This window comes from Dendropsophus ebraccatus, chromosome 1, assembly GCF_027789765.1.
Source record: "Dendropsophus ebraccatus isolate aDenEbr1 chromosome 1, aDenEbr1.pat, whole genome shotgun sequence".
Lineage (NCBI taxonomy): Eukaryota > Metazoa > Chordata > Amphibia > Anura > Hylidae > Dendropsophus > Dendropsophus ebraccatus.
The window spans coordinates 91,070,606-91,097,347 of record NC_091454.1 but is presented as its reverse complement, the minus strand read 5'-3'; the positions used below and the strand labels follow the sequence as shown (position 1 = coordinate 91,097,347).

Genomic DNA, 26,742 nt, shown 5'->3' with positions numbered 1-26,742 from the left:
CAGGTAGCAAGCTGGTGTACAGTGTTACCTTCAGAGCTTGTGGAGAAGTTAGTGAATAAGGCAGCCTCTCGTAGGTTTCTTTCTGCCCCTCTCACCATGATTGACAGGTCTGCAATAGTAATAAATTCCACTGAAGATAACACAAAGTAAAGGTGCTCATGCACTAAAGTTGTCTGAACCAGCTGCAGCCTGCGGGTCCTGCCTAGTCTCTTAGGGGCACGGCAGCCTATGCTTGAAATGGAATCCAGCATTCAGGAAGCCATTCAAATTTCAGACTTTATTTTTCATCCTTAAACATCCATAAAACCAGCAGATTGACACATGCCATCTGGCCTTACTTATGACTTGGCAGTACATGCTAAGCTACAGCCTATATAAGGCCAAAACTCCCCCTACCCCCTACCCCTTCCCATACAAAACATTAGTCCTTCACATTCAAGAAGAAACCCATATTTCTATGTATGTATGTTACAGACAGATGTCATGTTTAAACAATACAAAACAAATCCTATCATAATAATGCAGGGAAGGCAGTCTCCCAGCTGGCCAATGACAGATGATAGAGAAGAGTTGGGCATCATGGATTTTTAACACCCGATCCTATCGTTCTAGGAGGCATAAACCAGCACCAGAGCAGTCTGGTTGTGGCCTACCCCTTCTTTGCCAAACATTCATGTGTATAGGGAATTCAGATGTGATCATTGTTGACTGAACCAACTTTTAGCTATTGAAAATGTATGTTTACCTTGAGAACACTCATAAAACCTAATTGTGATTTTTTTTTTGTATTATCTTGCCAGCAAGGAAGCCTGTCTCGCATTGTAAAACATTACTGGTACACCTCCTGGCCTGATCACAAGACTCCAGACAGTGCTCAACCTCTTCTTCAACTCATGCTGGATGTGGAGGAAGACAGTAAAACATTTACAGGAAGAGGTCCGGTGGTGGTACACTGCAGGTGATCAATCAGTCTTATAAGAAAAGCAGTCAGTACTCCTACCATTTATCTCTGTATTCATACACCGAACCATACAAGGAAAGTGCCATTGATCCTGTATGGATGAGGGTAGCAAAACTGTGAATACAACTCAGGATTATAACACAGGGCATACAGAGGTGAAAAATGCTTTGAGTGTAAGGATTATATATCTACCATTTTGTTTTACATCAATAATGGATAAAACAAGTAAATAAAACCATGGACAGGCCTGACCACAGGGAGCGTATGTCCAGACTAAGGGTCCATTTACACAGAAAGATTATCTGACAAGTTATTTGCCAAAGATTTGAAGCCAAAGCCAGGAATGGTTTTTAAAAGAGGAGAAATCTCAGGCTTTCCTGTATGACCTTATCTCTGTTTATAGTCTGTTTCTGGCTTTGGCTTCAATCTGGCTTTGGCTTTGGCAGATAAACTGTCAGATAATCTTTCTGTGTAAATGGACCCTAAGAATAAACAATGCATCAAGTATCTAAGAGGCTCAGCCTGACTTGGGGCATCATAATGAACAGTAGCTGATGGTGCCATGAGAGTGGCAGGGAATGCCAAAGGTTAAAGCCATCTCTTGCATGGCAGGAGAGGGGGACTGTTTGGCAGTCTTTGGTGGCAGTTTCCTGTACTGAAAAAGCTGATACCAGTCTACGAGCCCTCCTCACACAGACAGGCGCTCAGTTCACTCAGGGAATTCTAAGTAATAACCGTACTTGTATGGTCAGTTACATCAGTGGGGCTTCCTTACATATATGCTTAAAAGGGTACTACAGTGAAAAAAATCAGCTGGTGCCACAAAGTTATACAGATTTGTAAATTACTACTATTTGAAAATCTCAAGTCTTCAAACTACTGTATGCCCTGCTGGAATTTGTGTATTCTTTTCAGTCTGACACAGTGCTCTTTACTGCCACCTCTGTACGTGACAGGAACTATCCAGAGCAACAGCAAATCTTCTTTCCTGCTTTCCCAGAGGTGGGAATAGGGAGCACTGTGCCACACTGGAAAGAATACACCACTTCCTGCAGGACATACAGCAGACGATAAGTACTAGAAGACTGGTTTTTAAATAGAAGTAAATTACAAAACTTTATGACTCCAGTTCATTTGAAAGAAAACATTTTCGCCTGAGTATCCCTTTAAATGCTGCACATTTGGGTTCAGACGAACCCAAGCATGCTAAGGGTTCGCTAATCTCCACAAACTTGTTTATTTATTTTGCCCAACCATAAGTCCTGAGTACTGAGAGTCATTGTTAGGACCGAGGAAAGGTGACTGATAAAAGTGAAGCTTGGCTCTCCACTATAGAAAGTGCTGTTACATAATCTTTAGTTAAGTCATACCTGTTAAGTGAGCCTGTAGCCACCATAAATAGTGCCCTGCTGTTTACTGATGCATTTATTAGGCAATGGTGGAAAGCCTGGGTTTCTTTCCATGTTCTATTATTGGCTGGCTCCTAAAGGAGAAGTCCGGCGCGGGGCAACAAAATTATTCCGGGCTGGGGGTGGGGGAACATAAAACAGAAGTTATATTCACCTGTCCCAGTGCCCGTGCAGAGCCATGTCCCACTCCTGTACCACAGCGGGCTTTCTTCTTACCTCCCCTCAGGCCATGTCACAACCCAGTTGACCGATGCCCCCTCAGCCAGCCAGTTACTGGGTCGTGACACCGCAAAAGACACTTATTGGGCGAGCGGGCAAAATCCCACCTGCTTCTGACGTTCAACTGGGTCATGACATACCTGGAAACGGGGAGACAAGGACACCTGGCAGGATACAGGAGCCCGTGTGTGTGTGTGGGGGGGGGGGGCTTGGGGGGGCAGGTGAACATAGTATCTTTTTTAAATCCCCCACACACACACACACACACTCACCCATAATGAATTTTTATCCATCTGCCCCCCCCCAGCAACTTCTTTAAATGTAAAAAGAACAAAATGCTGCACAGAAAACCATTTTCCTATGAAAATTTGCAGCAATTTGAGTTGCCCCAGGCAGATAAAAAAAAAAGTCAGACTGATCTTGGTTTCTGATTATGTCATTGTTAGGAGGCTATTGTGTAGATAGTGATACCTGTCAGAAAGGGAGCAGTCTGTGAACTTGCAAGTGTCTTATGATTATTCCTCCAGGAATACAATTTACGTCTCTGACTCCTTGTTACCTTTAGAAGTTATATTGCTAATATGTACAGTACACTTCTGAATATCTCCATATCCTGACTACACACAAGATGTTTTCCTTTGCAAAACACACTTCCTGTGCAGGAGGTAGAATGGAATGTAGTGAGGAAATATGGAATGTTCAGAGAATGTCTTTTCTAGGAAGATGAAAGCCATATATATATATATATATATATATATATATATATATATATATATATAGTGGTGCCTTGGATTACGAGCATAATTCATTCTGGGACTGTTCTTGTTATTTAAATCACTCTTAAACCAATGCTAATTTTCCCATAAGAAATCATTGAAATGAAGTAATCTGGTTTCACACCCCAAAAATAATGATTTTTTATTCTGAATAACATGTAAATCAAATGGAACAAACATTTGGAAACAGCTGAATATGTGATATTATAAGTTGCTGTACAGTATAGCAATCAGCATGTGGTGTATAATGTATAGTAACTGCATAAACCTGAAAAACTGCAGCAGTTTGTAGATACAGGACTGCAGATCCCCATAATGCAGGAGCGCAGTACAACAGGCTAGAATAGAGAAGCAGGGCTGCTGTCAGAGGTCTGTGTGGTCACATGACAGCAATGGGAAAGGAGATCAGTCCTGGGGTCTGTTCAGCAGGTGATGCAGTTATTGTCCTAAAAAACAACTTTTAAACTTTCAGCCCTGTGTCAAATTGGCATAACCTACAGTGTGTGTCTGCCCTAGGATTGCAACGCCTCTCCGACCCTCCTCATCACTAGGAATGCCCCCGGGCACAAATTTTTCCTATTCCTCACCTGAACACTGCACAGGTGCCGTCCGATCCAGCTCATGTGCAGTATTCACATAGGTGATTCTTGGGGCATTCCTAATAATGAAGAGGGTGGGAGGAGGAACGGAGAGGTTTCGCAATCCAAGGGCACAGACACTCTAGGCCACGCCAATTTGACACAGGGCTGCAAGTTTAAAAGTTTTTTTTTAGGACAATAACTGCATCACCTGCCGAACGGACCCAAGAACAGATCTTATATTAAAAGCAGCTATTCGAAGGTACAAGTGGTTTGGCGGGGTCAGATTGTGGGTACAGAGTCGCTTTAAACCAAGTTACAATTTTGAAAAACTCTAAGCTCTTCTTGCAAAACGCTCTTAATCCAAGTTACTCTTAAACCATGCTACCACTGTATATATATATATATATATATATATATATAGATAGATAGATATATATAGATATATATATATACTGTATATATGATTTATCCTAGAATTTATCCTAGATAACAAAAACATATTGATATGCTTGTTAATTGAGGAGTTATTTTGGCTTCATTGTAGCATTTAGTTAGTCAGTTATGTTATGATAAGAGAATGCATTTACCATGGTAATACTAGCTGCAGTTATGGTTCACCTATACAAAGGAGAAAAAACTGAATATCAGATGTAGGTAACAAAAAATACCAAAAACGAGCTAGTTCTAAGGGGGCCTGTGCAGACATTTTAACTTCACATGCTATTGGTAATGACTATGGCTGTTGTTGTATTGAATCAATACTTTGAATAGCAACAACTCATAGATGATTTAAATCTAAATTGATTTCTATGGTGTGTAATTTAGAATATGTTGGCCCAGAGTTATCATTTCAGAACCAGGTGAATACAGCACCAATCGCCTAACTGGTGTTTGGGGGGGGGGGGGTCCTGCCCCTGATTTACTATGATTTACCCCTGCCCCCTGCTCTGAAGCAGACATAGAATTTTGTGTCTATTATCTGGCTAGGCGGAATTAGTACTACTACTACTACTACTACTTGTATGCCGGTTTGATAAATTTCCCCCATAGTATTCATTTTTATTTTTTTTTTATTTTTGATACGCTAAAGGAAGAAAAAAAAGGTGCAAACTTTAAAAAAGCAGACAAGGATCCATCTAAGGCTATGTTCACATACAGTCAAAATACAGTAAAATATGACTAGAGATGACTAAGTCCGGGTTTGGCAATTTCTCTGAACACTTGCCACTTTAACTCCCTGTGTCTGGAAAAGTTGGTTGCCTCCTTAGGGCTGCCAGGAAAACATAGATACAGCCTATGGCTGAAACCATGTTTTCCAGGACTCCCGAGGGGAGGTGATGAGGTAAATGCTGAGTGTTCAGATTCAGAGAAGTTTCCGAACCCTGACTTAAACTTGAAGTTTGCTTATCTCTCAATATGCCAATAAAATAGGTAAAATAAATATAGTTGTATTTTGAATCTTGAATTCTTTTTTACATGTACTGACATTTTTCCATAGACTTTAAAGGGAACCTGTCACCCCCCGTGCCGGGGTGAAGGCCGCCCGACCCCCTGCTAGAGCCCCGGATACTTACCCCATCTCGCCAAGTTCCGCTCCTGGAGCCGGTCCCGGGACGGCGATATCCTTGTTGGAAGCCCCAAAGATGAGTCCGACGCCCATAGAGAATGACGGCTCAATTCATTCTCTATGGGCATCAGACTCTTATATGTAGAGCACGCCAGGCTTCTGACAAGGATATCTTCATTATACACGGCCGTTATTAGCAAATATCAGACGTCTTTTTGACATCAACTTAGCCTGATAGTGTGATGTGAAAAGAGCCTGAGTTTGCCAGATGCAGCTGAAGAGAGTTTGTCACTTGGCAAGATAATAATGTTATTGTAGTTTGCTTGTTTTTTTTTTTTTATTTACAAAGAATTATAGGAAAACCTAGTAAGTCAGTTGTACTTATGAGGAGCAAAAACCCCTTCCACAAAAAAATTTACATAAAATGTGAAGAGACTTTGCAAATACTTCACTTTACCTATAATATCTGGTAACAATGCTGAGATTTTAAAAGGCTGTCAAGTGGTAAGCATTTTTTTTATATATTACTGCTGGTGCATATAAAAAAAAATTTCCGAAGTCCTGTTGCAGTGTTGCCAGTGTCCCCCACTGACTGCAGAGCCTCCACTTCCAAGACACACTCATCTCGGAAGTAACAGCCCACTCAGCCAATTATTGGCCGTGGGGCTGTCTGGTCTCGGCCAGTGATTGGCAGGGCGGGCTGTCACTCCAGAAGTGGACCTATGCAGTCAGCAGAAACAATAGTAACACAGCAACAGGCCACCAGGGAAGCGCGGGGAGGTAAGCGTAACAATGTTTATTGTTTAATATACACCTGCAGCAAGATGTATATATAATGTTTAAAGCCAGACAACTTCTTTACAGTTAAAAGATTTGATTAGAAAAAGTTTGACCTTTTTTTCAGAACCACTTCCACACATGTCTATAGGCTGTGTCTGGTATGATAGCTTAGGTCCTGAGGGTCTAGTTAGATTTCTTGATATGCATGTATGTTTTACCACATGTGCAGCTGTAATATTGTCACAATCCATTCCTAAATTATTGTCTGTTTTCTTTCAGTGCTGGGATTGGGAGAACCGGCTGTTTTATTGCTACGTCCATTGGCTGTTGTCAGCTGAGGGAAGAAGGAGTTGTAGATGTATTAAGCATTGTCTGTCAGCTACGAATGGACAGGTAAATCCAGATCTCAAGAAAGATTGGACATTAAGTAGAGAAATAAGTGAATGCTTTATGACTTATAACATTCAGTCAGAGAGAATACTAATAATTTATAGATTCACCTTTTGTTAGCCAAAGCATTGGAGAATTACATGTCATTACACTATTTGTATTATATGAGATGATTTAAAAACAACTTACAGTTTACTTAATAGCAATCTCCTTCTTCATATGCCTAATACAGTCTACCATGTCTTTATACTGCTGCTTGCTTACAATGGCAGACAATTCTTAGGCCATCAGTGCTTGGTGATGGATCCAACCTCTGCCAATAAGCAAGTGGTTTAGTGCTTATTGGAATGGCAGTGAACGAGCATGAGGGTCCTTTTACAAGTATGGCCACTGCGAGTGTGGCTGCAAATGATCGTCAGTGAGATCAACACTCATGTGCAGTACCTTTACACAGTACATCTAATCAAACAGGCTGTTCACGAGGCCACTTAAATGCATTGTTTAAACAGACATGTGTGGCCAATAACAATGATTCTTAAAATTCTGACCCCCCACTGGTCATTCTAAACATTCTAAGGCCATGGATATTTAAAATGTCACTATCATTTAAAAAAAAAAAAAAAAAAGATGTGATAAAAAGGAGCCTTAATCCTGTCTGTTATAGCACCAAGCTTAGCATAGTCCTCTCTATTCATCAGCATACCCTGTTTTCAGGCTTACAGTGAGTAGAAAGATAAAAATCAGCATCTTTTAATGGTTTGGTTATTAGTTAATGTAGTTTATGGGTTGTTGGAGGTGACAGAGCCCCTAAGTATCTTTTCCCCTTTCAATTTAGCAACAAGGAGCAAAGATACTTGTAGCAAATAGATGACAACAGCAGCACTCACCACCTTGATATAGATGCTTTATTTCAGGTCAGGTAACAGACAAAACAGAGTGCATTCCAATAGAACGGAGCTATGGCAGTTTCACGCTGTATGCGTTTCTTTCGGCTCACACACTGTGTGTCTGAAATGAAGAAGCGCATAGAGCTTTTAACGGTCCTTTTTTTTTTTTTTTTAACTATGGGAAGATTTTGGCACCAGTAGTCGGTAATGCGCGGGGCCACCCACTCCCTTACCAGCCCTCAACCTGCAGCCAGATAGAAAAATTTAGCAATTTGCTGTCTGTCTACTGCGATTTTCAATGCCAACTCCGCAAACGCCACACAACCTCTTCAAAAACCTAGGTGTGTCATATCATCAGGTACGTCTTATAAAGTGAAAAATACATTATATACCCAAAATTGGTTTCCATAAAATCTGCAACTTGTCCTGTAAAATGCAAGGCCTCCTCCAGCCACAAAAATACCTTTGTTAAAGCTAAAATTTGTTCTATCACTAAGCAGTTAAAAACAGATATAATGCACTAGAATTGGGCAAACTTTGAGCATGCTCGGGTTTATTTGAACCTGAGCATGCGGCATTTGATTAGCGGAGGCTGCTGAAGTTCCCGGGTGTCCTGGAAATCATGGATACAAGGGAACGCGGTTCTTAGCCAGCATGGCCAGATTGGCTGTCAAAACTAACAACGGCATTTAAAGGCTGTTAAAAAGCCTTCCCTGGTGGTCTAGTGGAGGTATCAGCATTCCGTGGGAAGGCAATCTCTTATACCTGTCAGCCGAAGCCTTGGTGATGCTTCGATGCTGGTCTCGGCTCGGTTTTCAGTTAGAGTTTGCCTTCAGCAGCCTCTAGCAAACGAGCACAAAGAACATAGATCAAGGCAGTACATATACACACATATACAATCAGTGCATCGCTCATAGAAGTCCCCAGGGGGGACTACAAATAATCAGATCAGCAAGTTAGGGTCCTATTCCACGGGCCGAGGAGGGCCCGATCAACGATGTAAACGAGCGGCGACCTGCTAGATCACCACTCGTTTACTGGGCCTATTCCACGGCGCGATGATCGTTGAGCGAGGGCTGCAAGGACATCGTTACCGATGTCCTTGCAGCCCTTGCAGCATCATACATTACCTGTCAGGTCTTCTCGGCGCTGTCTTCCTCCCCTTGTCCCGCGCGCTCTATCTTCAGAATGGCCGGTCAGCTGACCGGCCAAACTCAACCAATCCCAGGCCACGGCGGTCCCGGCCTGTGATTGGCTGAGCGCTCCGTCAGCTGACCGGCCATTCTGAAGATAGAGCGCGCAGGACCCGGGGATGAAGACAGCGCGGAGAAGACCTGACAGGTAATATATTATGCTGCAGCCTGTCAAATCGTCGGTCGCCTGCCGCGCACCGCTATTCAACCGTAGCGATGCGCGGTGGGGGAACGATGATTTTAGGTCTGGCCCTAAATGAACGATCAGCCGATGACACGATCACCGGCTGATCGTTCTCTCTATTTCACCAAACGATAATCGGCCGAATCGGGCCAAATGGGGCCGATCCGGCCGATTATCGTTACTGTGGAATAGGGCCCTTAGACACTTCTGATTTTCAATTAAAAAGTGAGATTTTTGGGAGGGTTTTTTCAATTTTAATGCAGCTGTGTAGTAGTTAATGCATACACAGAAATGTAGAATTTGTCCATCTATCCAGTCATACCCCTTCCCTTCATCCATCCGGTCTCTTGTTTAACTAAGTACATTACAAGAATATCCATGTTTACATAGGTAATATTTTACCATTTTTAAAACAGTAAACCTTTTTTATGGTACTTTGAAAAGAGTCATTACAAATACAATTGTTCTCACAAAAAACAAGCCCTTATATGGAATTGTAGACGGGCAAGTAAGAGTTATGGCACTTGGACGGCGAGGAGAAAAAAAAAATAAAAATTTTATTGGTTTTGTCCACAAAGACAAAGTCCACTGTTCTTAAGGGGTTAAAGAGTAACTGTCATATTTTTTTTTTATTGCACAAATCAGTAGTATAAGTGATTTTAAGAAACTCTGTAATAGGTTTTATCAGCCAAAAAAGCCTCCTTCTGTACTCAAGAAGCAATTTCCCAGCCTCCCCCCCTGACTTCTTATCTGTGCATTATCAGGCAAACACGTCTTCATTACAGAGAAGCCAGTGAAGACGGGCTCTGCTCTCTCCATTGTAAGCCTCTGAAGGGGGGAGGGGCTGAGGGAGATGAGGGAGCAGGAAGGGGTGACATGAAGGTCAGCTGTTTGTAGACTCTCTGGGCACCTAAACCGCAGGATTCTGGGGTCAGAAAGGTCAGTGCTTATCTATGAACTTACTGAGAGAAGACTGCAGGGTGTTGTGCTGTGCAGGACTGCTCCGTGCTCAGTCACTCCTAACAGCCCCTCCCCTCTCCATAGCCACATAATGGACAGAGAAATCCTGCTTCATTTGATGTGAGGGGGGAGGCTGGGAGATTGCTTTTTCAGTACAGAAGGAAACTCTTTTAGTACATAAAACCTATTACAGAGTTTCGTAAAATCGCTTGTACTATTGATATTTAATGGTTTAAAAAAAATGGCCCTGAAATGACAGTTACGCTTTAAGGCTAAAATTGGCCCAGTTCTGATGGGGTTAAAGATGTTGTATTAGGGCAATCCTTCCCATTTGTCCTATTATTTGTCCTTTTCACAACTGCCTAAAACAAATATAACTTCAACAAGGTATATTAAGACGTGCTATAGTATACACTGTAAGGCTATGTTCACTATACGCAAGTACCATAGTAATCACGGCCATTGTTGATCACGGCCGTTGTTGATTTCTACAGTACTTACGTAGTGCTGCCGCTGAGGGTATCCTGGCCAGAGTGTATACATATAGTATACACTCCGGCTGGGATAGTGGCCGCAGAAAACCCTGTCACTTCGGGCCGCATGCTCTATTGTGAGAAGGGGGGAATGAAGCGGCAGTAAAGATCTTCTTAGATACCAGCCGTCCCGTGACCAGGCCGGGTCATGGAACGGCCATTGTCTTACAACGTGTGAACATGGCCTAAACATGCTTTACCAAGCAATAATATTTCATTAGTTGAACCTAATGCATTGATGTGCATGTGGTATTGTAGTAGTTTGTTAGCAAGAAGAGCTTTATATGATTTCCAGAAAATAAAATCTTTGGTGTTTGGTGGCAAATTGTATCTCATCATATTGTTTATACTGTTACCAGTATTATTATCATTGTAATACTTTATAAGATGTTATGAGATTTTTATATAACACAGAAATTGTACCTATATTTAGTGTGATAGGGGAGTATGTGTTGTGTTATTCACACTCACACCCTACGTGACCATGAGTTCACAGAGAAACTAGGCAGCTTTTCCTGTCATTTCCCAAACAGACTGAAATGTATCCTGTCCAAATGATGGTCAAAGGACACAATTCTGCTGCCACCAACTATTTCTGAGAAATACTGTACACCTCACAAACCTGAGTCTGAAAGCAAGTGAAGCTCTGGTTTGGGATCAGTGACTCATTTTAAGAGCATAACTAATTTGTCAGAGTTAGAAAAAAATATATACCCTATACCCAGTGTCGGACTGGGGTACCTTGGCCCACCAGGGAAATTGATTCTTGGGGCCCACCCAACATATAAAGACATAATCAGCGGCAAACCTTTCACGTTAGTACAGTGACTTTGCATAGAGCTGTGTATGTGAGCAGCAATGCTAGTGCACTGCCAGTCACTTATACAGTTGTTACTGATTCATGCAGTTGTGGTAAAACTGCACCATTTATGTAGAAACTTCAATGAAATTCCAACAATATTTCTGTAAAAACACATCAAAAATGTAATGTGTGAACACAGCCTCAGAAGATGAAGGAAAAAATGACCATCTAGTCTGCTCCTCTATTACAATCTCCAGCAGAGGAGACCCATGACGGTTTATTCTAGCCTCACCACAAGCTGTTGGGCTGGAATAAGACTTTAAAGGACCATCATGAAAAGCACATCAGTGGTCATTAAAGTGTTAAAGGGGTACTCTGGTAAAAAAAAAAATATATATATTTTTTTTAATCTGATGTCAGAAGTTACAGATTAGTAAATTACTTCTAATTAAAAATCTTCAGTCTTTCAGTACTTATCAGCTACTGTATGTCCTGCAGGAAGTGGTGTATTCTTATTAATCTGACACAGTGCTCTCTGCTGCCACCTCTGTCCATGTCAGGAACTGTCCAGAGCAGCAGCAAATCCCCATAGAAAACCTCTCCTGCTCTGGACAGTTCCTGACATGGCCAGAGGTGGCAGCAGAGAGCACTGTGTCAGACTGGAAACAATACACCACTTCCTGCAAGACATACAGCAGCTGATAAGTACGGGAAGACTGGAGATTTTTAATTAGAAGTAATAAATAAATTCGTATAACCTCCTCACACCAGTTAGTTTAAAAAAATATTTTTCACTGGAGTACCCCTTTAAGGTCAATACAAAATGTCAGACAGACGTGATTAAAAGTTTAATCTGTCTCAGGGGTGAGACACCCAACAATGGCCAGAATGTCACTCAGTCCATCATAATGCAAGTGAGAGGCTGAGCACTCATTATAGGAGATGGGTTTCATTATAGTCTGTGGAGCCCATCACATGTAACATGACTGATGGAGTGATGATCTAGCCCCCAGATGAGGTCTCAGCACTGACACCCCGACTGATCAAAACATTTCACATGTCTGCATGATGTCAAAAGTTTTTATAATGACAGTCCAGGCTCTTGCACACATCCGTGTATGCCTCCATAAATGCACCGTCCATGGACGGCACGCAGCCCAAGTCTATGGAGCCAGCTACAATCTGGGCAATATAACAACATGTGCTATTTCTTAGGGGTTCTGCTGATTACAGGAAACAAACTTTATATAATATAGTGGAGACAGTGACCTGTAATCAGCAGGACTGCGCACACGGTCTGGGAGTGATGCTTCACCTGGCTGTTACTATCAGAGAGACCCCGACCAAGCTAAACCTCTCATATGTCAAAAGTTCATTCAAATAACAGTTAACACTTTAAAGACTGCAAATATTCACAATCAATGGCTGCAGCAGGACATCGCAGTGATTGGCTGAGCGGGTTGTCAGCGAGTCAGGACCAGTAGAAGCAGCAGGAGTGCACCAGTGGAAAGAAAGCGGTAAGCATGGTGTCACACAGCTAGGTTCACACGGTATTTTGGTCATTTTTTTTGTAACCAAAACCGGGAGTGGATCTGAAACACAGAAAGGCTCTGTTCACACGCTGTTGAAATTTAAAATAACATCAATTATTTGCCATTAAATGGCGGCCATCCACTAAATTTCTACAGTGTAGGAACATAGCCTTTCTGTGTTTTCAATCTACTCCTGGTTTTGGTTGCAAAATACTGAGCAAAAATACTGTGTGTGAACCTAGATTTAGGCTGGGTTCACACCACATATAACACCGGCTGTTTTGTGACGCAGCTGGGTCACAGAGCAGCCGGTGTTACTGGAGATCATCCCGGATAGTACTGCAGTACTGGCCGGATGATCTTCATTTCTGCTGAATTCGGATGCAGGTGCACCAGTGTGCACCCGCATCCGAATTCACCACTACACACAAAGGAGCGTGTGGCCGGAGCCGCACACTCCATTGTGTGAACTGCCATGTCTGTATGGCCGCAGAAAAATGACATGTCAGTTTTTCGTGCGGCTGGAGCGTATACTATGTGTATACGCCCCGTCTGGGATTCCATTCATTCCAATACAATGTATGTTTTGCATAAATAAGATTTATGCAAAACATATGTTGTGTGAACATGGCTTTAAGATGTAATCTGCCATTTTATACTAGTAGAAGAGAGAGAACACCATGCGGCGCACATAGCGTATTACTGCAGAACAAATGTGTGTAAGTGGCTAAACTTGCTGCTCACCTTGGGCGGTCATGCTACAAGCCCAACACCGCCAGTCACTTTAGCGGTGGTTTGTACACCTTGATGCCGCTTGCAGCCCTTTCAACGGAACCAGGAGACTTGGTTCAATAATTCAGCAGCGAAGACAGCACCAAAGTAGTAAAAAATCTTGTGACTTTATTAACTCCCTCTTGTGCAATGTTTTGCCTTTCTCAGAGCTAAAACGAAGAATTTTTACTACTTTAGTGCTGCCTCTGCTGCTGCTCCGGAGGGGGTGCAGTCTGGTGAGGGGGGGCATAATCCTACCTATCACTGATACTGCTGCTCCGGAGGAGGTGCAGTCTGGTGAGGGGGCATAATCCTACCTATCACTGATACTACTGCTCCGGAGGGGGTGCAGTCTGGTGAGGGGGCATAATCCTACCTATCACTGATACTACTGCTCCGGAGGGGGTGCAGTCTGGTGAGGGGGCATAATCCTACCTATCACTGATACTGCTGCTCCGGAGGGGGTGCAGTCTGGTTAGGGGGCATAATCCTACCTATCACTGATACTGCTGCTCCGGAGGGGGTGAAGGCCGATGAGGAGGGGGCATAATCCTACCTATCACTGATACTACTGCTCCGGAGGGGGTGCAGTCAGATGAGGGGGGCATAATCCTACCTATCACTGATACTACTGCTCCGGAGGGGGTGCAGTCTGGTTAGGGGGCATAATCCTACCTATCACTGATACTGCTGCTCCGGAGGGGGTGCAGTCTGGTGAGGGGGCATAATCCTACCTATCACTGATACTGCTGCTCCGGAGGGGGTGCAGTCAGATGAGGAGGGGGCATAATCCTACCTATCACTGATACTGCTGCTGCTCCGGAGGGGGTGCAGTCAGATGAGGGGGGGCATAATCCTACCTATCACTGATACTGCTGCTGCTCCGGAGGGGGTGCAGTCAGATGAGGGGTGCATAATCCTACCTATCACTGATACTACTGCTGCTGCTCCGGAGGGGGTGCAGTCTGGTTAGGGGGCATAATCCTACCTATCACTGATACTGCTGCTCCGGAGGGGGTGCAGTCAGATGAGGGGGGGGCATAATCCTACCTATCACTGATACTGCTGCTCTGGAGGGGGTGCAGTCTGGTTAGGGGGCATAATCCTACCTATCACTGATACTGCTGCTCTGGAGGGGTGCAGTCAGATGAGGGGGGGCATAATCCTACCTATCACTGATACTACTGCTGCTGCTCCGGAGGGGGTGCAGTCTGGTGAGGGGGCATAATCCTACCTATCACTGATACTGCTGCTCCGGAGGGGGTGCAGTCAGATGAGGGGGGCATAATCCTACCTATCACTGATACTACTGCTGCTGCTCCGGAGGGGGTGCAGTCAGATGAGGGGTGCATAATCCTACCTATCACTGATACTGCTGCTCCGGAGGGGGTGCAGTCTGGTGAGGGGGGGCATTATACTACCTATCACTGATACTACTGCTGCTGCTCCGGAGGGGGTGCAGTCAGATGAGGGGTGCATTATCCTACATATCACTGATACTACTGCTGCTCCGGAGGGGCGCAGCCTGGTGAGGGGGCATAATCCTACCTATCACTGATACTGCTGCTCCGGAGGGGGTGCAGTCTAGTGAGGGGGCATAATCCTACCTATCACTGATACTACTGCTGCTCCGGAGGGGTGCAGTCTGGTGAGGGGGCATAATCCTACCTATCACTGATACTGCTGCTCCGGAGGGGGTGAAGGCCGATGAGGAGGGGGCATAATCCTACCTATCACTGATACTGCTGCTCCGGAGGGGGTGCAGTCTGGTGAGGGGGGCATTATCCCACTTGTGTCTGTGTCTGCTGCTTATATCTTTATTCTTGAGTCGGTACAATAGTTAAGAAGAAGTTTGCACTCTGGAGGTCCCGGTTGTGCAGGAGATCCGTGAGGCTTGGGCGATGATCAGCTGATTCAGGATTCTCACATCAAAGATGATAGGAGTTGTATTAGACATAGGAGTAAGATTTAAATCAATGGATGAGGCGTTTCTAAGGGAATCCTCAATAGATCTGATGATCTCATCTGATGAAACACGTCATCCATTGATTAAAGTCTTACTGTGATATCAACTACAACTCCTATCATCTTTGATGTGAGAATCCTGAATCAGCTGATCAGAGCCCAAGCCTCACGGATCTCCGGCACAACTGGACCTCCAAAGTGTGAACTTCTCATCACATACATACAGTATACATATATACACAAATAGACATACTGCAGACATACACACTGTATACATATATACACAAATAGACATACTGCAGCCATACACACTGTATACATATATACACAAATAGACATACTGCAGCCATACACACTGTATACATATATACACAAATAGACATACTGCAGCCATACACACTGTACACATATATACACAAATAGACATACTGCAGACATACACACAGTATACATATATACACAAATAGACATACTGCAGCCATACATACAGTATACATATATACACAAATAGACATACTGCAGACATACACAAACATGCAGACACAACACACCTTACATATATACATCTAATCATACTAACACACACAGACTCACCAACATAGATACACAGATACAAAAGCATGCAGATTACACATATAAACCATCTATAGAACTACATTACATAATATACACTATATACATGATAGAAAACACACATATATCACTCACATGCATAAACACATGACACATGTACAGACACACACTGATGACAGATAGACAAGTATATACACACACACTCACATGTTCAGCAGGGCAGGAAGCTTCAGTCTTCTTGTCTCCATCTTCTCTTCTCCCAGCCGGGCAGCCTGCAGCCTCTCCCCATCTCCTGTGCACCGACTGCACACATAGCAACAGGAGAGTCACATGATTGCAGAGGGGATGGGGATGGAGGAGGCCCTGCTGCTGCCGCTCTCCTGACAGGCAGGAAGAGGTCAGCGCTGAGGTCCAGAGCTGATGTAAGGAGCCAGGTGAGCAGGGGGGAGGGGAGGGCCAATCATTATACAAAGGACGGGCCCTGATGCCGTGCTGAACTCACCCCAGCAGTGTGGGAGCCAGCAGGGGGCCCCCTTGAGCTCCCGACACTAGGCAGCTTCCAAACGGGAGGCCCCTCTCTGGCTTAGGGGAAGGGCCCTGCAAGAGGGAGGAGGGGGTGGGGCCCACCAGGGGATCCCCCGGCTCCCCGGTGGCCCAGTCCGACCCTGCCTATACCCTATTAGGGAATTCTAAGCTTCTTCACAGTGTACAGTTGTAGACTATAAATCAAAACACAGTCTCTCAGCAGCCCAGTAAGAAAATATTGGCTTCAAACTACTGGCTTCAAAATATCTGAAAAACGCAAAAGAGACGGCACATCCAACAGAAATCCTTAGGGTTTATTCACACACCAATTTGACGTTTCAGCATAGTAGCCTTTTTTAAGCAGTGATACAAAATGGTCCTCAGACCCAGTATAAATGTGCAACACAATCAATTTTAATTAATTCATTAGTGATCAAATCATTGAAGACATCTATATCATAAAAGTGAAAGTCTGTCTGTCTATCTGTCTGTCAGTCCGTCTGTCCGTCTGTCCCATATAGACTTCCAAACGCCTGAACCATTTGACCCCAAATTTGGCCCACAGATACATTGGATGCCCGGGAAGGTTAGAGCGAAGGTCCCATCCTTGCCAGATGTACAGGAGGGGAGGGGGAAGGGGAAGACCGCCCCATAGAGATGAATGGGAAAATCTCCACACTGCACACACAGGTGATATAATTAGCTGCAGCTCTTCAGCAGAAACGGCAGTTGGGAGCCTTAGCAACCAATAGGATTACTGCTTTCATTTTCACAGGAAGCTGTGGTTGCTAGGGCAGCTGCCTCACAACATCCACAGTAATAACTGGTAGACCCCCTACTCTATCTATACAGTACATGTATACAGGACCCCCTACTCCATCTATACAGTACATGTATACAGGACCCCCTACTCCATCTATACAGTACATGTATACAGGGCCGTATTACCAGCTGCTGCTGCCCTAAGCACTAAACCTGAGGACGCCCCATCCTCACTCACCAATTAGCATCAGGATAGGTAGATTGGTAGGTAATAGCTCCAGACGTCACATTTAACACCGCCACACCAGAACTGACCAATGCCGCCACACTGTGACTGGATAACACCGCCACACCAGACCTGACCAATACCACCATACTGTGACTAAATAACACTGTAATACCACACCTGATCAATACCGCCACACTGTGACTGGATAACACTGTCATACCACACCTGACCAATACCGCCTTACTGTCACTGGATAACACTGCCATACCAGACCTGACCAATACCGCCATACTGTGACTGTATAACACTGTCATACCACACCTGACCAATACCGCCACACTGTGACTGGATAACACTGTCATACCACACCTGACCAATGCCGCCACACTGTGACTGGATAACACCGCTATACCAGACCTGGCCAATACCGCCATATTGTGACTGGATAACACCAGCTTACCAGACCTGACCAATACGGCCACGATGTGACTGGATAACACCGCTATACCAGACCTAACCAATACCGCCATACTGTGACTGGATAACACTGTCATACCATACCAGACCTGACCAATACTGCCATACTGTGACTGGATAACACTGTCATACCAGACCTGACCAATACCGCCAAACTGTGACTGGATAACATTGTCATACCACACCTGACCAATACCGCCAAACTGTGACTGGATAACACCGCCATACCAGACCTGGCCAATACCGCCATACTGTGACTGGATAACACCGCTATACCAGACCTGACCAATACCGCCACACTGTGACTGGATAACACCACCATACCAGACCTTACCAATACCGCCATACTGTGACTGGATAACACTGTCACACCAGACCTGACCAATACCGACACACTGTGACTGGATAACACCGCCATACCAGACCTGACCAATACCACCATACTGTGACTGGAAAACACTGCTATACCAGACCTGACCTATACCGCCATACTGTGACTGGATAACACCACTATACCAGACCTGGCCAATACTGCCATACTGTGACTGGGAAATTCAATGTTTTTGTTTTCCACACTTTAAACTTAAAGTCACTATACTGTGGTCACTGTTACCAAGGTGTTCATGGACACCCTTACTGTATTTATTTCTGTGGATCTGTTGTGAGGCAGCTGGCCCTAGCAACCAATCAGATTCCAGCTTCCTGTGAAAATGAAAGTAGTAATCCTATTGGTTGCTAAGGCTTCCAACTGCCATTTCTGCTGGGCACAGCTGCAGAACTAATTATATCACCTGTGTGTGCTGTGTGGAGATTTCCCATTCATCTCTATGGGGCGCTCTTCCCCCTTCCGCTCCCCTCCTGTACATAAATAAATTGCCCAATAACAATTTTTCAAAAAGTCCTTACCGCACAAAAAAATACATATCAAACAGAAATAGATCCACAAGGGATCAAAAAATGCAGGACAGTCATACACAAATATAATGATAATCTTTATTTAGAATATTACTTATTAAAAACATGATTATAATGGGATTGAAACATAACCAAATACATACATAAGTGAGGGGACATAGCAAAGTATTTTATGGAATCGTATATTGCACATGCATAAAAATAAAATAAAGACTGAAAATAGTCTGTGGCAGTACAGGCAACCTCCACTGTGTAAACAACAATATAAGTAACAATAAATAGTAACAGATAGTAAAAACTATTTAGTTAAATAACTACAATAGGTGTACACAGAGATCCTAAGTTAGATCACAGTTGCTCAGTGAGCAACATGTGTAGGTGACATCACCAAAATAAATAATATAAATAAATGGACAATAGGAGGATGCGTGCACTGCACCAGATCCCACTCACCCACTCACCCTACGCACGTTTCGCGTGACTCGCTTTGTCAAGGGATATGAGTAGTGAGGGGAAACCTACTTCTTTTATTCTGGAAGTAACCAATCGGAATACACAAACACAGGTGAGATAGCTTATTTTATTTTTATGCATGTGCAATATACGATTCCATAAAATACTTTGCTATGTCCCCTCACTTATGTATGTATTTGGTTATGTTTCAATCCCATTATAATCCCCTCCTGTACATGTGGCGGGGACGGGACCTTCGCTATAACCTGCCCAGGCACCCAATGTACCTGCGTGCCAAATTTGGGATCAAACGATTCAGGCGTTTGGAAGTCTATAGAGTACAGACGGACAGACAGACAAACAGAAAGACAGACTTTAATTTTTGTAATATAGATGTCTACAATGATTTGATCACTAATGAATTAATCACATTGATTGTGTTGCACATTTATACTGGGTCTGAGGATTATGTTGTATCACTGCTTGAAAAAGGCTACTATGCCGAAACATTGCATTGGTGTGTGAATAAACCCCTAAGGATTTCTGTTGGAATGCCCGTCTCTTTTGCGTTTTGGGGGTTCTAACTAAGGACACTTTGGATCAGCTTATTGTTAACCCCTTCACGTCAGTAACATGTATATATACGTTCCTATTGCACATACCCCGTGCAGTAGGAATGTATATATACGTTCCTGTTACTGACGGGGTTACTGATGAGAGCGAGATTGCTGCAGAGATAGCAATCCCGCTCTCATCTGAGTACAGCACCGGAGATAATGAGAATCAGCTGCGGTTCCGCAGCTGACCCCCATTAACCCCTTACTAATGGGCCGGTGCTGGTGCTGCTTTTCATCTCCCCCCACTGTAAATCCACGGTGGGGGGGGAGATGAAATAAGTAAAATCAGACCCCAGATCAGCCCCCCTAGTGCCCCTGATCACTAACCTGCTCCCTCCCCGGCGGCCATCAGATCCAAGATGGCCGCCGCCATCGCTGTGAACAGAGTATATCTGTTCACAGCGATGGTAATGTAAAAATGAATCAAAGCCCCAAAGCATGGGGCAGTGATCGGGGACCCCCCTGTGGGGTCCCGGTACAAGCGATCAGCGGTATATACTATATACCGCTGATTGCTTGTGCCATGTCCTCCCCAGCACTTTTTATCCCGTCACCATGAATGATTGGTGACAGGGGATAAAAAGTGATGTGTCCGTCCCCCCCAAGTCAGCCCCCAACCCCCCCAGTCACACCCGTCCCCCAGTCACCCCCCCCCACCCCCTTCCCCATATACTCACCTGATCCTGGGAGGTCCTTCCTCTTCGCCATCCTGGCTGGTTCTGATGTGCGTATGCGCGTCAGAACCAGTCATCTCTGAAAATTTAAAGTGACAGAGACAAATTTGGTCTCTGTCACTGAACTATGATTACTGTGATAGAAAATATCACAGTAATCATAGTAATATAGTGAAAATAAATGTGTAAAAGTGCAAAAAGTGAAAAACATACAGAAAAATAAAACACACACTTTTTATTATACTAATAATTGCAGTTTACTCCGAAATTACCCCTAACCCCCCAGATTACCCGTAACCACCGCAGGTTGCCAGTAACCACCCCCGTTTGTCCGTAATAACGTCAGATTGCACGTAACCACCGCACGTTGCCTGTAACCACCGCATGTTGCCCCTAATCACCGCACGTTGCCAGTGACCCCCTCCAGATTTTACCGTAATCGCCCCAGATTGCCTGTAACCACCCCAAATTACATGTACCCACCCCAGATTACCTATAAGCACTTCAGTCTATCCGTAACAATTCTATATTGTCTGTAACCCCTCCAGGTTGCCCGTAACCACCGCAGGTTGCGCATAACCACCCCAGGTTGCCCGTAATCATGCCATATTACATGTAACCCCCCCAGATTGCACGCAACCACCGCACGTTGCCTCTGACCACCGCACGTTGCCTCTGACCACCGCACCTTGCCTCTGACCACCGCACGTCGCCTCTGACCATAGCACATCGCCTCTGACCACCGCAACTTGCCTCTGAACACCGCATGTTGCCACTGACCACCGCACGTTGCCACTGACCACCGCACCTTGCCTTTGACCACCGCACCTTGCTTCTGACCACCGCACCTTGCCTCTGACCACTGCACATTGCCACTGACCCCCTCCAGATTGCCCGTAACCACGCCAGATTACAGGTACCCACCTCAGATTACCTATAAGCACTTCAGTTTATCCATAACCACCCCAGATTGTCTGTAACCACCCCAGATTGTCCGTAACCACCCCAGATTGTCCGTAACCACCCCAGATTGTCCGTAACCACCCCACGTTGCCCGTAACCACAGCATGTTGCCTGTAACCACCCTAGATTGTCTGTAACCACAGCAGGTTGTCCGTATCCACCCCACGTTGCCCGTAACCACCCCAGATTGCCTCTAACCACCCCAGGTTGCCTCTAACCACCCCAGGTTGCCGTAACCACAGCAGCTTGCCCATGACCACCCCATGTTGACCGTATCCACCCCAGATTACCCGTAACCACCCCAGGTTGCCCATAACCACCTTCAGATTACCCGGAACCACCTCAGACTGCCAGTAACCACCTCCAGATTACCCGGAACCACCCCAGACTGTCCGTACCCACCCCACATTACCTGTAATCTCTTTTTTTTATTTTATTTTAGTAACTGTGCTATTCTAATAACCATTACTAGCTGCGGTTTTGCTCCAGCAAATTGGCGCTCCTTCCCTTCTGAGCCCTGCTGTGTGCCCATACAGTGGTTTATGCCCACATATGGGGTACCGTTGTACTCAGGAGAACCTGCGTTACAGATATTGGGGTACATTTTTTCTCCTGTTCCTTGTGAAATTTAGAAATTTCAAACTAAACCAACATTACATTATATTCATTTTTACTGTCTAATTTTGAATACTTTCCTCTAACAACTGTGGGGTCAAAATGCTCATCCTACCCCAAGATGAATTCTTTGAGGGGTGCACTTTCCAAAATGGGGTAACTTATGGGTTTTTTTCTCTCTGCTGACACTACAGGGGCTCTGCAAATGCACCTGGCGCTCGGAAACTTCTTCAGCAAAATCTGCAATGGAAAAGCTAATTGGCGCTCCTTTCCTTCTGAGCCCTGCTGTGTGCCCATACAGTGGTTTACGCCCACATATTGGGTACCGTAGTACTCAAGAGAACCTGCGTTACAAATTTTGGGGTGCTTTTCCTCTCATATTCCTTTTGAAAATGAGAAACTTTAATCTAAACGTATATATTATTGGAACATTTTCATTTTAAATTTTTTTACGGCCTAATGGTGAATACTTTCCTCCAGCCCCTGTAGGGTTAAAATGCTGATTATACCCCTAGATTAATTCTTTATGGTGTGTAGTTTCCAAAATGGGGTCACTTATGGGGGTTTCCAGTATACAAACCTCCTAAATCAACCTAAAAAAAGAACTGGTCCCTAAAAAAATCAGTTTTGGAAACTTTCACGAAAATGTGTTAATTTGCTGATAAATTTCTAAGCCCCGTAACACCCTAAAAAAGTAAAATATGTTTATGAAATGAAGCCAGAATAAAGAGGACATATCGGTAATGTGACTTAGTAACTAATTTATGTGATACGACTTTCTTTTTTTAGAAGCAGAGAATTTCAAAGTTCATAAAATGCTAATTTTTTTAATTTTTCATGAAATTTTGATGTTTTTCACAAAAAACACACAAAGTAGTGACCAAATTTTGCCACTAATATAAAGTGCCATATGTGATGTAAAAAGAATCTCAGAATCGCTAGTATACTTTAAAGCATCACTGAGCTATAAGCGCATAAAGTGAGACAGGTCAGATTTTGAAAAATGAGCCTGGTCTTTTAGGTGCAAATAGGCTTGGTCTTGAAGGGGTTAAGGGACCTTTTTTATAAAGTATGAATGGTCCAAATGTGACAACCCACTATACACCTTCTAGGTCTAGGTCTATGCAAAATCTTTAACAGGACAATAACGTAGCAAGGTTGAAAGACTACACATGTCAATCAAATTCAAACAAGGGAGGGAAGAATATAGATATACAGTATATAGAAGGGATATATGTGGACAAAGGGGAGAGGATGCTGTTTTATATTTTTACATATTTATTAATGTTATTTTGTTCTAAGAACTTGTCTAAGCATATTTAGAAGCCTTCCACTCTTTTTTTTTTTAACTGTGACCAGCCTCTAAAGCTAGCCTTACACCTTTAAAAAAATGGCTCCCATTCTCCCCATACACAGGAATGTCCGGCCAAGTGATCCTGTGTTCTCTATAGGGGAGGGATAAGTCGCAGCCAGTGAGCTCTTTTTGTGGATTCTTTACCAGGAGGGTCAGGAGGGGATTTTTAACTTCTTTAGCCACCACTAATCAAATGTCCAAACAATCAGTAGACAGTCTTCAAATGTACCAGATTTATCAATGTGGTACAGTCTTTTTGATAAATCTGCTGCTTATGAGGACTGTCAGTCCTTAACCCAGGGAAATTCAATGTTTTTGTTTTCCACACTTTAAACTTAAAGTCACTATATTGTGGTCACTGTTACCAAGGTGTTCATGGACAATGATATTCCTAACCAGCTCTGTATTGTTAGAAATAACCAGCTCCAACAGTGCATCACTTCTTGTTGGTTCCTCCACAAACTGGCCCAGAAAGTTATCCTGCAATAAATGATACAATGTTCTTCCTTCTGCAGTTGTAGCTGGACTATGACCCCCATCTATATCTTCATCAAAATCTCCTATTATCTCCCAAGTTATAATCTTCCATTATCACCATTGTACTCTCATGGACATAATTTTTTCAGCGATTACCTCACTTCCACATCCTCACAATCATCACCCAACATTGCAGCCTTTACGCACCACTTCTATTATACAGACATTTTATTTTTATACTCCCGTCCTGATCACCCAGTCTTTCTGAAACAGCAAAAAACCCTGAATATTGACACCCCAGTCATTTTAGGGGTCTAGCCATGTCTCAGTGACGCCAACTATATCAATGTTTTCCAACAAATTTAATTTAAGTGAATTAAGATGAAGAGATCCTGGTTGGTAGTGGTAGAAAGTAAAAAAAAGGTGCTGCCTTTTATAGTTAAGGAGCCTTCCTAGTGGTCTCTCTGCTTCTTAATACTTTGCTGACTGCTCTACTTACATCTTCTTTTAGGGTGCGTTCACACCTATAGGATCCGCAGCAGATCTGCAGCAGATCCGCAGCAGATTTGATGGTGCAGATTTGATGCTGTGTTCAGTTATTTAAATGAAATCTGCTGCGGATCTGCTGCGGATCCGGTAAGTGTGACGTACCCTTAGGGTACGTTCACACGTACCGGATCAGCAGCAGATTTTCAGCTGCGGATCCTCAGCAGATTTCGTCTAAATAACTGAACACAGCATCAAATCTGCACCATCAAATCTGCTGCGGATCCTGTACGTGTGAACGCACCCTTAAAAGAAATCTGTCACCCCTGACTACCTACTGAGCTGGCATCACTGCTGTAAAGATATCAGTGAGAAGTACATATTTTTGTTGTCTGTGCCTGTTTTTTTTCTTTTTTTATTATTTGTTCTGTGAATGGTGTTAAGTATGGAGGTCCCTAGCACCACTACGCTATACTGTGCTGTAGGCCCGCTCCTTGTATAATCAGCAGTGTACACTATGCATACTGCGCAGTGCTAGGGCCCGACAAAAGGCTCTAGCTCTTTAAAACAATTTTTGAGGCAAGAAAAGTATGTTTTGGTTGCTCGTATTGATATCTATCCCGCAGCTCCAAGAGTTCAGGGGTGACAGATTCAATTTGGAGACCAACAACCATCCCAATTTTGGCTAATTTAGTAACAATAAAGCATAATAACTCTTACTGCAATGTTGTCTTACATATATCTAAAGCGTTTCACATGCCTTTCTTGTGCCTGAAAACATACTTTACTAATTGCTGGCACCATATGCTAATTACCTGTCAAGTAGTTATTGGCGCCATGTTTCCATCCAAACCAGTCATGGCTGGTAATTAACCATCCGTAATCATGCATCTCTGGGCATTATTACCAATCCAGGAGCCTGCAGCTCAACAGGAAAATATGGGAAGGCCCCTCGGTGACACTGCAGGCATGATTTCAGACTGTTCCCGACATTGAGTGCATTGAGTGTTATTATACTATATTTTTACTTTATTAGCCAAAATTGGGATGATTGGTTAAAGATTCCAAAACTAGTAGTAGTTACTGTTACTCTCCATTATTATCTAGAAAAAATGTTTGCTAATTAATGCTAATAACCTGGTTGTTTGCCCATAAATATTAGATATCACTGTACCCTGAACCCGCAGTGATTGTACCATTACTTACAACGCTTTATCCTTTTTCCATTAACAGGGGAGGAATGGTTCAGACGAGTGAACAATATCAGTTTGTACATCATGCCCTGAGCCTTTATGAAAGTCGACTCTCTACAGAAACAGTTCAGTGAAAGTCAAAGAAGTCAAGTAATAGAGATCTTTTTAGGTAATTATCTGAATTACCGACCAGCAGTTTCTTGATGGAGTAAAGTAGGCTCCATGGACAAGAATGTAGCGTGAACATGTGAGGAATTGTCGGGACGTCTGACACAGTTAGATGGACAATAGTGTGTCATTGAATGTACCTGCACTGCAAATGTCTGCAGAAAATAATGGATGGTATAAAAGATATACATGGATTTTTTGTATGTAACTGGAAGGTGGATATACCATTGTCATAGGATAATGTACCCCACAGAATGTACGTACTCCTGCTCCAGACACAGTGGCTGGGTATCTAATGATTATTCAGTGTATAAGAAATAAACGTTTGCAAACTTTGTGTCTTGTAAATGGACTGTCAGTTGTCAATCTGTTAAGTGCTATTACTTATTATGTGGTGAATTTGTTTCCTGCCCACATAAGACTATTGCTGCTAGTGTTCTGAGTACTATAACTAGTTTATTTCTAAGGACAGAATATTTCATTGTTTTTATCTAAATGGTTCAAAAACAGTTAACATTTTTTTATGGAGATGTGTTCTTGTTCTATTAGCAATTGTGAATTTCCAGAAGGATATATAACAGAGCACAATGTACTTTAACCAGTGGATATGTATTTGCTGTATACTGTGAGTTGTACTACTGCGCCTCTTCTCCAAATCTGAATACAGTGTATTTGTAAATCCTGTGAGTAATTTTACCTGACAACTTTATAGCATATATTGAACCTGCAAGAAATAAAACTATCTGCAGAC

The 26,742-nt window shown here is 43.5% G+C and overlaps 1 protein-coding gene across 5 annotated transcripts in view; it reads left to right on the top strand.

The window, feature by feature from the left end:
* Positions 1-26,742, top strand: part of PTPRR (protein tyrosine phosphatase receptor type R) — a 118,763-nt gene extending 92,021 nt beyond the window's left edge. For all 5 annotated transcript variants that reach the window (XM_069955920.1, XM_069955919.1, XM_069955912.1 and 2 more), the window contains 3 exons: positions 801-958; positions 6,573-6,686; positions 25,864-26,742. In XM_069955920.1, the coding sequence (XP_069812021.1) occupies positions 801-958; positions 6,573-6,686; positions 25,864-25,957 (366 nt within the window). In that variant the 3' untranslated portion in view covers positions 25,958-26,742. The remainder of the gene's footprint in view (positions 1-800; positions 959-6,572; positions 6,687-25,863) is intronic.